This window comes from Xiphophorus couchianus, chromosome 7 (genome assembly GCF_001444195.1).
Source record: "Xiphophorus couchianus chromosome 7, X_couchianus-1.0, whole genome shotgun sequence".
Lineage (NCBI taxonomy): Eukaryota > Metazoa > Chordata > Actinopteri > Cyprinodontiformes > Poeciliidae > Xiphophorus > Xiphophorus couchianus.
In genome coordinates this window covers 13,686,814-13,702,618 of record NC_040234.1, presented here as the reverse complement: position 1 = coordinate 13,702,618, position 15,805 = coordinate 13,686,814, and the positions used below count along the sequence as shown (strand labels likewise).

The following is a 15,805-nucleotide window of genomic DNA, read 5'->3' as shown; positions in this document are numbered from 1 at the left end:
AGCAAGACTTGAAATCTGTTCAGATACCTTTTACATTAAATCTGAGTAATTGTGAGTTTTTGAAAACTCAGAATCAGCAGATAGAGACGTATTCTAAAAATGCTTGCTGTTGTAACTGCACCAAAATGAAATTCTTGTTGATTAACTGCAGCTGAGATAAATGGGCATCATACAGTATGTCTGAATTTTGTGTTAGTAAAAGAAAAAATAAAAGTAAAGAAAAATGGCTCTGTATTTTTTTTTTCCCTCTTCAAAAGTTTGGACAAAATTTTATTGGTCTTTTCCAAAGAATACTAAAATTAAAGGAATTTTGTTATTGGAAATATTTTATCTATGATTATCAATTTCTCATTTTACGCATTCTTCTTTTGACGGGACAATAAAAGTGGAGATTCTTGGTTGTAGAATATTAAGAGACAATGCCTTTAAATGAACATCCAATTATATTTTAGACTTACATAACATTTTTATGTTAATTCAGCAGTGTGCGTCTTAGTAAAAGAACTTGGCGTTTAATTAAAAATAAATAAATAAACACTCGATATGTTATATGACTTCATATGTTCAATATTTTTTATTCAAAAATAATGTTTTACACGACTTAACAGCAAGTGAAACAAGCACTTGGAAATTGGCATCGTGACTGAACAACCTACCTTGCTGGCTACAACCAGAGCGCTGAGATGATTGGCAGCTCTCTCAGCCAATCAGAATTCGCGTGGTGGAGTCTCTTTAAAGCTTCTACTAATGGTCTTTGTGTGAAGGCGGGGAGCAGTTGGCTTGGATAGTCTGCTGATTAGCAACAAACAGAAGGTTACGAGTTAGAAAAATTGGATTATTTGCCCACCAGAGCGCCTCCGTGGCTACAGAAGCTGGGTTAACTATGTCGGGGGCCTAACCGGAGCTTGTTAGTTGGCTTTTGAGGGCGAAAGGCGGATATTTGTGAAATTTCGGAGCCTTTCGCGGCGAGAGGGAGAGAGAGAGAGAGAGGGTCCACCTCGCTTTTAGGTCGTTTCAAGTGGCGATGCTTTAGCTGATAGCTGCGTCATCATGTTGCTTCCGAGTCGAGTTGGCGAGAAGAAATCACAAGTTATCGCCGGGAGGTGAGGGCTGCCCGCCGTCATCCAGCCCCGGAGGCCACTCCCGACCCTTGAAGTACGTGGAAGACGGGCTGTCGGTGGGAGACTGGCGGCGAAGCCTGCTTAGTTCACGTCGTTGCGGGGACTTTGCATCGCTTGCCTCGGTGTAGTTGGCGCGATTCCCCAACTTAACTGTATTTATTTAACCCACTGTTAGGATATGAATTCGCACGTTTTAAATTAATGTTATTTACAGGAAAAGAGCCTAGAAAGAAAGAAAGTGGAAGTGTAACTACTGATGGGAAGGTATGCTGGCCACAACTGTTTGGATAGTGGGAAGTGATGCTCTCATTGACAGCTTGAACGCAAGCAGGACCATCCAGAGAGAAGTGCTCATTATCTGAGCTAAAACAGGCGTTTCTAAGAGACGATGGGAGACGGGTCTGTTGACTCCCACTGATTGAGTCTCGTTTTTATTAGATCAAGACTGATTGATCGGTTTGCTGTGTCAGGGGGTCTCTATCATCACACCCACGTGGACTTTGTCTCAGGTCATTTGGGAAAGTTTTGACCCCCTTTCCCCAGCCGTCCTCAATCTGGGTGGGATAACCACACTTTATATAGAGTTGTTTATTTAAAACTGAAGAAAACTTATTTGAAAAAAAAAAATGGACGGCGATTGCACTGTTTATGCGTCCAAGCACGGGATCGAGTCTGCGGGGCGCGGATCCTCTAACTTTGAGGTGATGGACGGGCTGCTGTACCGCAGGAAGTTTGAAAGGGGCTTCATCAACTACCGGGAGGTTCTGGGTGAGGACCGGAGGCAAGAGGCCATCTCCACCTTCCACAGGCGGCGACCCGGCCAGCGCCACCTCTCCCTGGAGGAGACCTACAAATGCGTGGCTGAGAACTACTGGTGGGAGGGTATGTTAACACCTGAGCAGCATTACAGGAATGTCTCTGCTTCTCTGATGTCATTCTTTTACTCGCCATCGAGCCGGTTTCTTTGCAAAACAAACACATTTTATTAATTGCTCTTAATGTTGCTAACTTTGGTCGCATTTTATGCATAAGATAAAAGCCTAGATCAGGTTTCTTACCGTTTTGTTGCAAGCTGAAACTTTGTATTTTATTGGGATTTTACTGACACAAAGTAGTGTGTCATGGAAGGAAAGGGATGCATTGTTTGTGAATTTTCAACTTTTTATTTATTCAGTGTTCATAAGTCCACACTAAAACTAGGGGGGCGGATTTACAAGGATGTGGGCGCCTGAGCAAGAGCCAGTTTGTTGTCCAAACATTCCCCTACTAATGGAAATTACAATATATTCATAGGTAGACCAATCAATAAATGAATATGAATTGATGTATGATAGGTTTAACATATCCCCTGAGCAGCAGTTCAATGTTGTTCCCCCAAAAATGTACTGTAAATTCATAAATTTCAAAATACTTGAGTATTTTTTTATGTTCATAGAAATCCCAAATTATGAATGCAATTCACTTGATATGGGCCTATGAGTTTCATATGAAGAACAACGAAAAATATGCATTCATAAGTAAAATAATAATAATGAAAAAAGTATTTGGTCCCCTGGGCTGCTGGACCCCAAACACAGCCGCTCTTGTTTTAGTCCCATAACATGATGCTGCCATCACCATGTTTCAGTTCCAGGATCATGGCTGTTGTAATGTGATATTTTGGAGGGACTTCTGAAATCAGTAGGTTGAATTTGGTTGTATTTGTTATCAAAGTAAAATGTGTTGAATATAATAGATAATGTTGTTATCATTTGCATAAGACCTGACAAATGATTGATTTTGCTTTCCACTGTATTAATGAACTATTCCATGTGTCTGTCATGTAAAATCTTTAGAAAACACAATCGAGTTTGCACTTGTGAGAAATTGTGAAAACACTTGTGGGGTGTAATTATTTTAATGAGGCACTGTGTTTCATTTAGATGGAAACTGCACTTTATTGTTTTGAGTAAACTACATAATTTTCTTTTCCCTTTTTGGACTCAGACAGCCTCATTCTAAAAAAAATTGTTTTCCCCCCTTTGGTAGATGTAGCTTTTTTTAAAAATCTGAAAAAAGCAACAAAAAATGTTTTGACCAAGTGTCCTTGTCCTTTGGAGACCTTTTTACAAACTTCCCTCTGTAACCTGGTTGTTTCATAGTCTCTTTAAATATGTCACATTTTATTTTATAGAATATAAAAAGTCAACTTTACATTCTTTTCTGGACTTTAGACACTTTATTAAACATTTTGAACTATTTTCTGTCCCTCTGTAACTCCCCTGCTTTGTCTGTTTTTCTTTATTCTAAGGTATTTCAATGTCTGCTCTTTCCCCCCCCCCACAGGAATGTACTTCCAGATCAGAGACTTTGTCCTGCACTGTCCACAATGTAAGAATCTGCACAGTAAAACATCAGCGGTAAGTACAAGACATTTTAATATTTATCTACTTTACATGTACCAGGTGTCTAATTTTCTGCATGTTAGATTTCACGACTTTCTTGTCAGTTTCTCTGGTGGTTTTTCTCTCACCCTTCTCTTGAAGCCGTTTTTGTCTCATCCTCTGTCTCTCGCTGTTTTTGCCTCTCAGGGGTTCGATGGTAGGAGGTGTGTATCTAAGACGGTACCGTCACACGGCGCCGACTTGCTGAGCAAGCTGAGGAGTCAGAGGGAGGCGGGGCAGTTCTGTGACATCACCCTTCGAACCAACGGGGGATCCTTCTCAGCTCACCGAGCCGTCCTGGCCGCCGTCAGCGATCACTTTCATGAAGTTTTGGCTGAAATGGACTCGAGCAAGAAAGCAGACATAGATCTCTCTGGTAGGAATTTAAAATGTCGACATTGATGAGTTGGGGCATTGTGATGTTATGATTTTCTTTGGTAATGGTTAAGAAACCCTCTATTTTAATTTAGAAGATTAGAAATATAAAATATCAATCAGTGTAGATGTTTCTTTTGATTACTGGAAAAGGTTGTATGTAAACAGAGATGGGTTACATTTTATTAAAAAGTCCTGCTCCACCAGTTCTTTTTCACATTTAATATATTTATTAATAAAGTGACCCAGATCAGATATGCTGCAAACAATTCTTGTTCTTTTTGTCAGAGACACAATGTTTTCATGTATTTATATTTTAGGCAAGAACAGCCTTCAGGCTATTTATGGAAATTTTATTTGCTGGAAGACATATTAATTTTAATGTGAATTTCAACATTGTTGCAAATACAAACTTTTAAGTGATTTGCATTTGTTTTTGGTCCCATTCACTCTCATACAAAATAAAGCCAAGTGAAAACAACTTCTTAAAGAAGGTCAACCTGTGTGTAAATAAATCTCAATATAAATCCAGCTGCTCTGTGACTTGACGAGGAAAGAAGTAAAACATGTGGTACTTCTTTCTGATTATTAGCAAAAAATGAAAATTCTAAATATATTTCCAGAATTATAACATCTTGAATTGGTGTTTTAAAAAAATAGTGAAGTTTGTGGTTGCAACAAGGTGATTTTAAAGAAACTCAAGCCAATTATGAGTATCTTTGGAAGGTACTGTGTGTCTTGAGTTGACACTTTGATGTTCTGGGATGTAATTTGGTAACATTTTTACTTTGACGCAAATGTAAGCGCTACTTTTCGCTACTCTTCTTTGAAATATTTTCACCCTTAAATAGAACCAAAGGCAAGAAAACTAACTTCAATTGATCAGTGAGTAATAAATGCTTAAATACATAAAAGCACAGTGTTAGTTTTGACTTGCTTTCATATAATCTGTCTTAGGTAGAGATGAGGTGTTTCTCAGTGTGTTGATGAGTCGGGCTGGTCAGTTTGAGATCTAATCAACAAACAGGCTTGGAGAATCCTTATCTTGGAGTGCAGCCATAGTTTCTAAACAGAAGTTTGTTTAGCATCTGCAAGCTTATCTGGTGTTTCCATATCAAATAGACTAGGCTATCGTACTTTACTAATACAACGTCGTCTTATTTCAGGTTTCAGTGAGGACAGTCTCTTGTCTCTGCTGGACTTCTCCTACTCGTCCACCCTGTGTGTTCGTCAGAAGGATCTCCCAGAAGTCTGTGCGATGGCGCGTCACCTGGGCATGTGGCCGGCCGTGGAAGCCTGCTCTGCCCTCCTCAAAGAGCAGGAACATCATCTCCGTGCTCCCAGCAAGGCCTTCAGCTCAGCTCATGCCTGTCCGTTCAGCCAGCACCGTCACCACCAAAGGGAAGGACTCTTGAAACTAGAGAACATGAATGAAAGCTTTAGTCTAACACTAGAGACGTCCGATGAGTCTTTACAAGAAAGTCCTAAGCGTAACTTGCGCCGAATGCCAAAATCCCAAGTTCAGAACGGTCTCCCTCTCAGTCCCTCCCACAGGATGAAGCTCATGGACTTCAAGTCTCCCTCTTCCAAAAAAGCCTGCACACCTCGCCACGTCATCGTCGCCAGTCGGTCACAGAACTACTCGCCCCTCTCAACGTCAAGCACTCGTCTTCTCCGTTCCTCTCCCGGAGCCGCCAAAGAGGTTCAGAGGTTCCTACCTAAGCCAGAGACGCCTAAGAAGAACAGAAAGTCCCACTCTGTCGCCCAACTGTCATGCACGTCCAGGTCGCGGGCGGGGACGTCCTGCAGCCCGGTGACGGTGAAGCAGGAAGTGGAGGAGGTCGGGGAGGATGAGGAGGATTACGCAAGAGCGCAGGAGAAGTACAAGCTCATGAATGTCCTGGGACTCCAGAGGACGGCTCTCCTTCCCAGACCAGAAGACCTAATCGGCTGGAAACAAAAGAAACGGCTTCGGAAGTTAAAAGCCAACAACTACTCTCTGACCAAACGACGGAAACCACGTTCTTTATCCCCCGGAACCTCATACGACGATATGAAGCTGGCACTTCCTCTCTGCGACCCCGTCAACACTCGAATCCTCAAAAAGTCGGTCAAGTCCAAGGGTTTGGGATCCGCCAGAGCCGAGCAGATCCCAACGAAGAGGCAGAAGAGCATCAAGCAGCGCATTCCTCCCTCCGACAGGAGCATGAGAAGTAAAGTGGTTTTACCAGACCTGTTTCCATGTTCCTCCAGGCCGATGTTTGGTGGTAGGGAGCTCAGGCGGTCTGTGAGGAATCGCGACAGTACCCAGCAGCCTCTGCGGTATAACAGCAAGAAAACCTTTGTAAGAAACGTGGTTAAAATCAAAGCAGAAACGACTGAATACTCCATCTCAAGTCTGAGGCTGTCCACACATGGACAGAGCGAACACGCATCTCCAAACTCCCTGCCTTCACAGAGAACACAGAGCAGAAAAAAGGTCGCCGGAGATGCAGTGAAAACTCTCCGGTACAACAGCAGCCGACCGGGAGCGAAAGCCAAGCTGAGACGGGCGTCCACAAAGGAGGAGGACAAGATGAGGGGCAGGTCCAGAGAGGCAGGAAGACCAGTGGTAAAGGATCCTGAACCCAATGGTCTTTCAGAGTATACGCCTCCACCCTTGATTTATGGTCACCCTCTTTACAAAACAATCAAAGAAGAACCAGCCGATCCAGTGCCAGTCGGACCTTTCCCTGACCCCCCCTCACCAGACCTGGGCAAACGTCAGAGCAAGCCACCCATCAAACTGCTGGACTCTGGCTTCCTGTTCAGCTTCTGTCGGCCGGCGGGGGGTTCCATGACCGGCCTGAAGAAGGAGGAGGAGAGCGTGGCCATCTGTCTGACGCGCTCCGTGTCTCAGGTTCCAGAAAAATTCGACACAGACGGGTCTCCCCAGCGGACGCTGAGAGCCAGGGGCCCGCCGGGCCTGAGCGTGGTGAAAAGGGAGGAGAGAAGAGTCACACAAAGACGGAGTCAGAGACATGGACGGAAGTCCAGAGAACCTCGAACGCATCTGGATAAATGTACTGGGTCCAGAGCTACAAGGACGATGCCAAAGGTAACCAATAAGTCAGTTTGAACGATCCTTCACGGTTCTGGTCAGATGGTTACCTGCGCTCATTGCAAGCCTTAGAGTAATTTATTTCAGGCTGACTGAATTAGAATTAGAAGAACAATTTAAAATGTGTGTTATAATCAATCAACAATTGTACCCACTGTGCAGTAAAACAGACCCTCATCATAATGTTTACACCACCCTGCTTTACAGTTGACATAATCATCTTAAGACTTGCATTTTATTTTATTTTTTCATCTTTGCAGGGGATTTTGGATCAGAGGCTTGAAATCTGAACAGAATTGTGTGTGTTGGAATGAATTAACCAGACAAATTAGCTTCTCAACAAGCCCTGGCCTGAAACCTATTAGAAATTTTAAAAGCTGGGTCTGTGACGAGTAGCCAACCACTTTAGAACCAACCACATCACTTCTTCCTGGAAGAATTTTGCTGAATGTTTCCTGCTTCAAAAAAGTGTTGTTAATGTGCGCCTGGCTATGAAACATTTTGACAAAGTCTGGTTTTATGTTTTGTGGTCGAGTCTGCATAGTTTTGACCTCAGGCATCAGAAAATTCACATAAACTTAAAATGTGTGCAACCAAGTCTCGTGTTTGAAGGCCTCCAAGTTCTATAAAACCTGGAGGCCTTTAGATGCACAATTAACAGTAAAATCAGTTACATTCATGAGGAGGACAGCATCTATACAAAGTTTTAGTTAGGACCAGTCGACCTTTGGATTGGAAATAAAGTAAATATTTTTGGAAATGTGATCTGTAAATCCTTAAAACATTAAAAAGTACTGACCTGATTTCAAATAACCAATACACCGACTCTATAAATGTTTTCTGTAAACAGGTTCTTTCGTTCTTTATTCTTTATTTTTTTCTGTATGTAGAGACAAAATAAGGTCCATACCCTGAGCAGCAGCCGGAGCTGCGCCATGCTGGACGCCGTACATCGAGCCCGCCTAAAGCAGCTCCGAGGGCCTCGGAGCCAAGCACCCAAAGTCCCAAAGGCGTCCCATGCCTGTCTGCAATGTCCAGCTGCCTACAATGACTGCGACGCCCTAATTATGCATCAGCTGAGGCATATTGATGGAAAGCACTGGCCTTGTCCGGTAAGAACCAGCCTCCTAGATGTTACCTAGAATCACTTGTATGTGGAAACCGCAGACCCTCTTTCAGCATCGTGGATAAAGTTTCAGGGACGATGCTGATCCCGGTGCCCAGTTACACACCTGCTCATGCTGGGAAAAAGAATGGCTACCTCAATATAAAAGAAAACTTTTACTTAGTTTCCTGGTGTACAAGTTGTTGAGGCAAAACGGCTTCTGAAAAAAAAATGATCTCTGCGAAAGTAGAAAGTTTTTATTTTTATTTTTTAGATTTAGCACCATCATTTTAAAATAAGAAGGCGCAACAGAACAAAGTGCATCTGAAAACTGTTGGATCTTTTGCTTCCCAAAAAATATGGTTTTTATCAGGTGATGTTTTACAAATTAAGAGAAGGAAATATGTTTAACTCACTCTAGTTAGAAAAATGTTCCAGCCTGAAAAATTGTAGGTTTGAATTAATTAATTAATTTTTTTGATTATATTTCACTCATAATGAGTTGGTTAGGGCTCAATTGAGCAGGAAGTGCAACTACAAAAGAAGAATAATCTGTTTCTCTTTATTTATATTGCATTATTGGTTTGTTTAAATGGGGGCGCCTGCAGTACCCACTGTGCATACCTTGCAATTTTTCTATAAGTAAAAAAAAGAAAAAATAGTTTTTGGATTTTTTTATTACCTAACCCTCTTTAGTAGTAACAAAATTGTTCAAGAAAAAACATATGTTGTGTCAAAATGTCTTATACACAAGTCTGTGGGGGTGGGAACATGTATGTCCTAAGCCTAAATGTTATTGGTCAGTTTACTTTTATTTGGTGGCTTGGTGCTTTTTCTGTAAGCTAAAAATGAATGGGTGGAGTTTGATCCGTCCCGTAGTTCTAAGAGCGGTCATTTGGATCCCGCCTGAGCTTTTTACTGGGTGCGCGGTTCGCAGATCGCTGGTTTATGAGCTTCTTTTTGTGTGTGTGGTTCGCGAATTGAGCGACCATGGTCAACAGTTGGATGACCATGACATCTACCGCTCTCTTCCGGAGCGTCGCGCTAAGACTGATGGAGAGTTAAACAGTTTCATCTAGTCAGAATGTTTCCCAAAAAAGTAGAAATTAAGCAAACATTGTTGCTTCACCTTCTCCTCTGGAAGTCTCTGACACACCACTTGAACCTGGGAATCTCCAACCTCCTCCTCCTCCCATGGATCACAGGCTTTGCTTTCATTTGTTTATTTATCATAATTTGTAAAAATAAAAAAAATAGGACAGCAGTTTTTGTGGGCCATGCGCATTACTCGCATGTGGTTTAGGTTTGTGCTGGTTTTGTATGACACGTACATGATGCCCGTTGGAGATGTGGTTGTGCTCTTGCGGGTCAGGTGAAGTGATAGTTTTGTGCGTACTCTCCCATCTTATCCTGCAGGTGGCCCTGCGTTTAGATCTACACAATTAAGCCTTTTCCTTGAAGCTCAGAATTGAACCGTTTCCACTGATCATCCTTGACATGTTTCTATAGTTTAAAGTTTGCCTGTGGTAAATTCAATTGATGATGGACTTGATTTGGAAAGACAGACAGCTGCCAGTATAAGGTTACACAGTTGACGGTGCAGGTCAGAGGTCAAACACCAAACATGAATTCAAAGGAATTGTCTGTAGATCTCAGAGACAGGATTGTCTTGAGGTATAAATCTGCAGAAGGATCCAGAAACATTTCTGCTGCTTTGAAAAGCCCATTGAGCTCAGTGGGTTGGAACTTCTTCAATATCTAACCTCTGCGTTTGGGGGAGAAGATTGAATCCCCTTCCCTCTCGCCCTCCTCCTCTGCCCTTTCCCCTGTATGCACGGGCACGTCCTGCCAGGAGTACCCACGCCACACCTACCTCCATTTAGACCCTTGGGGATCCGTAAGAGTCTTAGTCAAGGAGGTGACCAAGAACCCAATGGTCACTCTGTTAGAGCTCATTTGTTTTCCAAAGTCTTATGAATACAATTATTAATGAACAGTTTGATGTAGCATGACATTTAAAATTAAAAATCAGTATCCCTTTGTCGTAAAATGGGCAATGAATCGTCTCTGTTTTGAATTTCCAACCTGCTTAAAGATGCAAATCTCCAAATCATCACAGAAATAGTTCACAAGGGACAAAATCAACCTCTTGCATGACTCTCCTAGTCGGTTCCTGGATCTACAGCAGACTTAAACAGACTAATTCAGTCAAATGTTGCAGTGTTGTCATATTGGCAAAAAGTGGTTACATAAATTATATTAACAATAAAAGGAACACAATACAATTCTAAATTAAGAATTAGAAAAATATTATGAGATTTTTCCCCACCTTGTAAAGAGTTCTATGTTGCACCACAGCTATAAAACAACTTGCATCACTTGAAGCCTCTGTCTGTTTACTCATTTTCTTCCATCTTCTCTCTGCTCCGCAGCTCTGCAGCAAGACCTTCTTCAGACTGAGGAATGTTCGGAATCACATCCGCACCCACGACCCAAAGTTGTACAAATGCCGGAGCTGCATTGCAGCCGGTTTGTGAGGCAGCTGGAGACGCCCGCTTCTATCACAGGCACATGGAGGTCGGTGAAACGAATACTCTCAAAGACCGAGCTGCACGTCAGCTGTCCTGACCGGGGCTATTGTTGAGTGAAAAAGCGGATTTGTTTGACTTTTGTTTTGATTGTAGTGCAGCACAACTGCCTGCGCTCATTGATTTCCTTTACATCCTCCTCTCTGCTTCGTTAACACAGGTTGCTTGTCGTTTCAGGATGAAAGCCATCAGTGTCTCACCAGTAGCCATAGGCCTGAAGCCAGAGGCACATGATGGATCCCAAGCTTGTACATACTGAATCCAGTCACACTTGAGCACAACGGTCTGCAGAAAGGCGTCACTGCTGTTATCAACGATTACTAACATTATTTAAATAATCAAACCAAGGTTGCCGTTCCTGTTTGCTTCTTTACAGAAACTTGAACATTTACTCTCAGGGGGGTGGGGAATGTGATGCCACGTTGTACAGCGATTTCACGTCACAGTTGTATAAAAGGAAAAAAAAAAGAAATGTAAAGTGATTGATATAACTATTACTGCTACTTATTGTTACCTTTATTTTTCTATGTATAGATGAATGTTGAGTGCACTTATGTCATAGCTTATGTTGTAAACCTAAGAAATGGTAATGAAACTGAAGGTTTGGAGTCTGAGGTGGGAATACTTGAAGTTGTGAAAGTGCTGGGGGGGGTGGGGCATACTTGAAGTCGGAAAGGTGGGGGTCCAGTTGATCTTTTTCTTGCGGTGTGCTAATGTTTCAATGACTTGATGTCTTTTGGCATTGATCTGGTGGGGAGTGCAGGGAGGGGTACGAAGACACCACTGCATGTGTATCTTCAGGCCATTTGTAGTCCTCTGCCTTTTCTAAGGCTGCAGAGTTTAAAAAGGGAAAAGTGTCGGCTTTTATAAATGTGAATTTCTTAACTTTATTCAAGATGGCCACATCACGACAGATGTTTTATTAATCTCTTCTTTAATGCAAGACCAGATCATCTTGCTCTACTTCAGTTTCCCCCTCTACTGAGTAAATGCAATGTGCACATACAGAGATGTTTATGTATCACAAAATGATTTTAGAAATAAATGCGCTGTCTCCTGCTATCTGTTTAAAGATTAAATAAAGTTTTGCCTTTAATATATTGTTTTGGTTTTCTTGCATCTTTGTTGTACATTTCAAGATGAGGGTTTCCATGATGAAGTAAATGTTCTTGCACTCTCTTGTGTAAGACGGTAACACCACCTGGTCACAGTCACAGCTTCTCAAATACACACACACACACATATATATATATATATACTGGTCTGTCATAGAAAATCTGGAATTAAAGATAACGAGTAAATGTAAAATGCAGTTTTTAAATTGGTGTCAGAGCAGGAGTTAAAGAGACAGATGCCCAATTTCAAGGCATTAAGTCAAATCTCTTTCCAGTCCCCCCCCCCCTTCCCTCCATTCAGGACATTTCATCCCAGCGCTGCGTGTCCCGAGGCCGAAACATCGTCAGTGACCCCTCACACCCCCACCATGGACTGTTCTCCCTGCTGCCCTCTGGAAAGAGGTTCCGCAGCATCCGGTGCAGGTCCACCAGGTTCCGAAACAGCTTTTTCCTACTTGCTATCAGACTGCTGAACTCTTAACTGGACTGCACTCAAAAACTGGTCTCCACTTCATACCTTGCACATATACATAGCTAAGTAACTTCCATTTTACTGTCAGTCCTGCACTTTATATTTTATATTCATATTTATATTCATATTTTATACTGTATTTTATTTTATTCTGCTGTAACCTCACAACATTGAAAGCTCAAAACATTGTCCTGAGCCGTATGCAATGAAATTTCGTTCTGTATACACCCTGTGCATGCAAAATGACAATAAAGTCAGTCTAAGTCTAAGTCATATTTGATATATACAGCATTTTCATGATTTACTTGAATGTGCTATAAAATGGCTCTACATGCCTGAAAAATACGCTATGCTGCCCCTTTAAACCACTAGTTTTTGGATGTGTCTGTGTGCTTTGGATCATTCTGCTGCATAACCCAAATGCACTTGAGTTTACATGGAAGCCTCAAGACGTGCATAAGAAGCTAAACCATGAGGACGATCACTAAACAACAAAGGAAATACCTACAGCTCTGGTCAGGAGTTTCCCTTCATTGTTCTTAAGCACAAATGTCAATAAATTTGGGCTTTAATGATTAATTAGTTTTTATCCTTGCTGCCTACAACATTAAAAATATTTTTCCATCAGATTTTTTATTTATTGCTTTTTTCAACTTGAAAACAATCCACATTTTAATGTAACTAAAAAGATTTACTTTTGTATGTACATGAATGCATTTATCTGATACATCTTAAATCTACACAGTTCTACATTACATTTTTTATTTAAAAATGAAAACATTTTGGAAGAACGTGGAAAAAAAGCATTGGATTTTGCCTTCAGTAACACAGGTTTGTCCGTTTTTAATGATTTGTAACACTTAGATCAGTAAATTCTTGAAAACTTTAAAAAATAAATAAATGAACAGATACCAAAGTTAACCCCACACCATTTTCTGACCAATGCAAAACTGATGGTCTGCACAATGTATACAGAGCAAACTCAACCTACTCAGCAGCTGAGTGCAGCTCTAACTAAAGCACACAGCACTCCAGCAAAACAAGGAAACTTTCTGCAGGGAAATCCTTCTGTAATGAATACATTCATTAAAGCAGGCAGGAAGTGAAGACGGCTTTAAATATTCTGTGCTATGATCAGCAACGAGAACCACGATTTAAATTCACAACTCTCTCTCTCAGCTGAGTGTTACTCTCTAAACTTAAAATATGAACAAAGAAAAAAAGCCAGGCCTTTCTAAGAAGATGCAGACCAATTTAAATATTCCTAAAACTGAATATTTACCATTAATATCTTACTAACCATATTTATTTTGCCTAGAATTTAATTTTATAGTAAAAAAAAGAAAAGGCAACTTTCTTCATAGATAGAAGTCTGGTGTCATACGTATTGGTACTCTTAACAGCCTTTTTCAAATGTAACCAAATCAGTTGTCTTAACTCATATTTAGGTTTTGAAATGTCAACTGAGAAAGATGAATTTATGTTTGTCCTGCGTATCTCTATGTTGTCGTATGATGGAGTGGTGACCTGTCCAGGGTGCAGCCCGCCACTTTCCCACTGACCTCTGGGGAGAGGCACCAGCTCCCCTGTGGCCCTACAAGGACAAGCAGGTAAATATAATGGACACATCTTTACCAGTTAGCTGAAAAGTAATGGATAAAAAAAAGATTCTTGATTGAACCGGCAGTACCCAAAGCTGACTCTAGATGACAGCCTCTCCCTTTCAGAGCACCACAGCTGCTCAATAACAATGCAAAATGGTTCCAGTGTCATTACCGCTCACATCTGGAAACCTCAAGACACCCTAAACAAGGAGGAGAACCGGAGAGTTCATTCTGATTTGATTATTTTGAAGACCACACTTTGTACTAAACCCAAAACGACTGTTCATAATTCACAAGACATTAGAGCGATTATTGTGAAATCAGATTGGGTGATTATGAATAAACTGTACCTGATTGCAGAACCCAGATTGTGGTTTTTAAATGTATAACTCAGCTTGAGCATAGCAGCTAATCAGACTCTTTTCTTGCATAATTTACCAAAAAGTAAGTTGATGTTGACCTCTTTGACTCCCCGGGACTGTGTAGCTTATTATAGAGCCAAATCTCTCTGTGCCTCTTGACTGCAGCATTATTCGGGGGCCTGGGTGTACTTTTTCACGCTCATAACCAGCGGGGCTTTACTTGGGTTACCCTTGCCCCACCAGCGGCTGCGTGTGCAAGCTTATGTGAGTTTAGGGAGCCATGGAGAGTACGCCCAGGAACAGCTGACAATTTATGCTAGTGGGGCCCCCACATTCTCAGAGAGAGAGGAGAGAGGGGGGCAGGGAGGAATGAGGGCCGAAGACAGGAGGGCGAAGAAGGGGAGACTGGGTGGGAGCAAACCAGAGTGGGGGCGAAGAAGGAAAAGACAAGGAAGAAGAAGAGGGGTGAGGGGGAGGGAGTAAAAGAGAGAGGGAGGGAGAGATGGAGAGATGGAGAGAGGGAGAGAGAGGGGAAAGGAGGCAGTCTTGTTTGTAGCTTGTCAGCAATTGCTTGAGACAAGCTTCCCCTCCATGTGTGAAAGCTACTTGGCAGGAATGCTTGGGCTGTACCAAGTGGAGCTGGGCGAGAGGGGGGAGGTGGGACAGAGAGGAACAGACCCGGATTGAGGAGCCAGTGTGTGGCTGAAGTAATCCTTCAGCAGCGTCGGCTCTTTGATGTTGTATCTTTGTGTTTGTGGAGGGAGGAGGGGGAGAGCGGTGTGTGGGTGTGAATGGGGCTGCAGAGAGGTTTCTGTATGAATATGTGCTCTCTGTCTCTCTCTCCCCAGCAGCAACAAAAGAGAGGCAATGAGACACCCCCCCCCCCCCACACACACACACATCCCCTCTGCCTCTCTGCCTGTGCCTGCCCCCCCACCCAGCCTTCACTGGCTCTCAAGAGAAAGAAAGCACCAAAAAAAAAAAAAGAGGGAGAGAAGAAGATGATGAAACCTGAAGTGGTCTGCAGTGTGAAGTGTGCATCCACACAGATGTTTGTGAGTGCATCTGAAGGGGTGTGTGTGCATGTGTGTGTGTGTGTGCAATGTATGCTCGGCAAACATTCATTGATCCTCAAATTTAATCTGTTTACCAACAATCTGTGAAAATCTCATTTGTGCTGTTCATGAATGTGTCTGCGGCTGCATTTCTGCACGCCAGTGAGTTTTCTACCCAGAAGAGGCTTTTATTGTCTTAAGATGTGTGTGAGCATGTGGGCGTGTGTGCATGCGTGCATTGGGTCATTTTCTTCCTTAGCCTGTTGCTTTCTGCCGCTGTCTGCTCTCTCAGCTCCACATCATGAGGAATGCACACTGAGATGGATTCCTGCAGGATTCCTTCCTCTTCTCCGGCTTCATTATTCCTGCTTCTGCAACGCCTGCTGGATAAACACAGACATGCTTTTCTCGTACTTCCTAAACCCTTAGCCAGCTCCCACATTGGTGTTAAATAAGATCACTTGTACAGAACTGTGCACAAATCC

At 42.3% G+C, this 15,805-nt stretch overlaps 1 protein-coding gene across 1 annotated transcript; it reads left to right on the top strand.

Annotated features, from left to right (window-relative positions):
- Window positions 1-745: 745 nt before the first annotated feature.
- LOC114148207 (uncharacterized) lies at window positions 746-11,812 on the top strand. Its single transcript, XM_028023300.1, has 7 exons — window positions 746-2,003; window positions 3,447-3,520; window positions 3,692-3,920; window positions 5,086-7,016; window positions 7,910-8,131; window positions 10,557-10,701; window positions 10,890-11,812. Exons 1-6 carry the CDS (start codon window positions 1,748-1,750, stop codon window positions 10,659-10,661), a joined length of 2,817 nt encoding a protein of 938 aa, XP_027879101.1. The 5' UTR covers window positions 746-1,747; the 3' UTR covers window positions 10,662-10,701; window positions 10,890-11,812.
- Window positions 11,813-15,805: the final 3,993 nt, after the last annotated feature.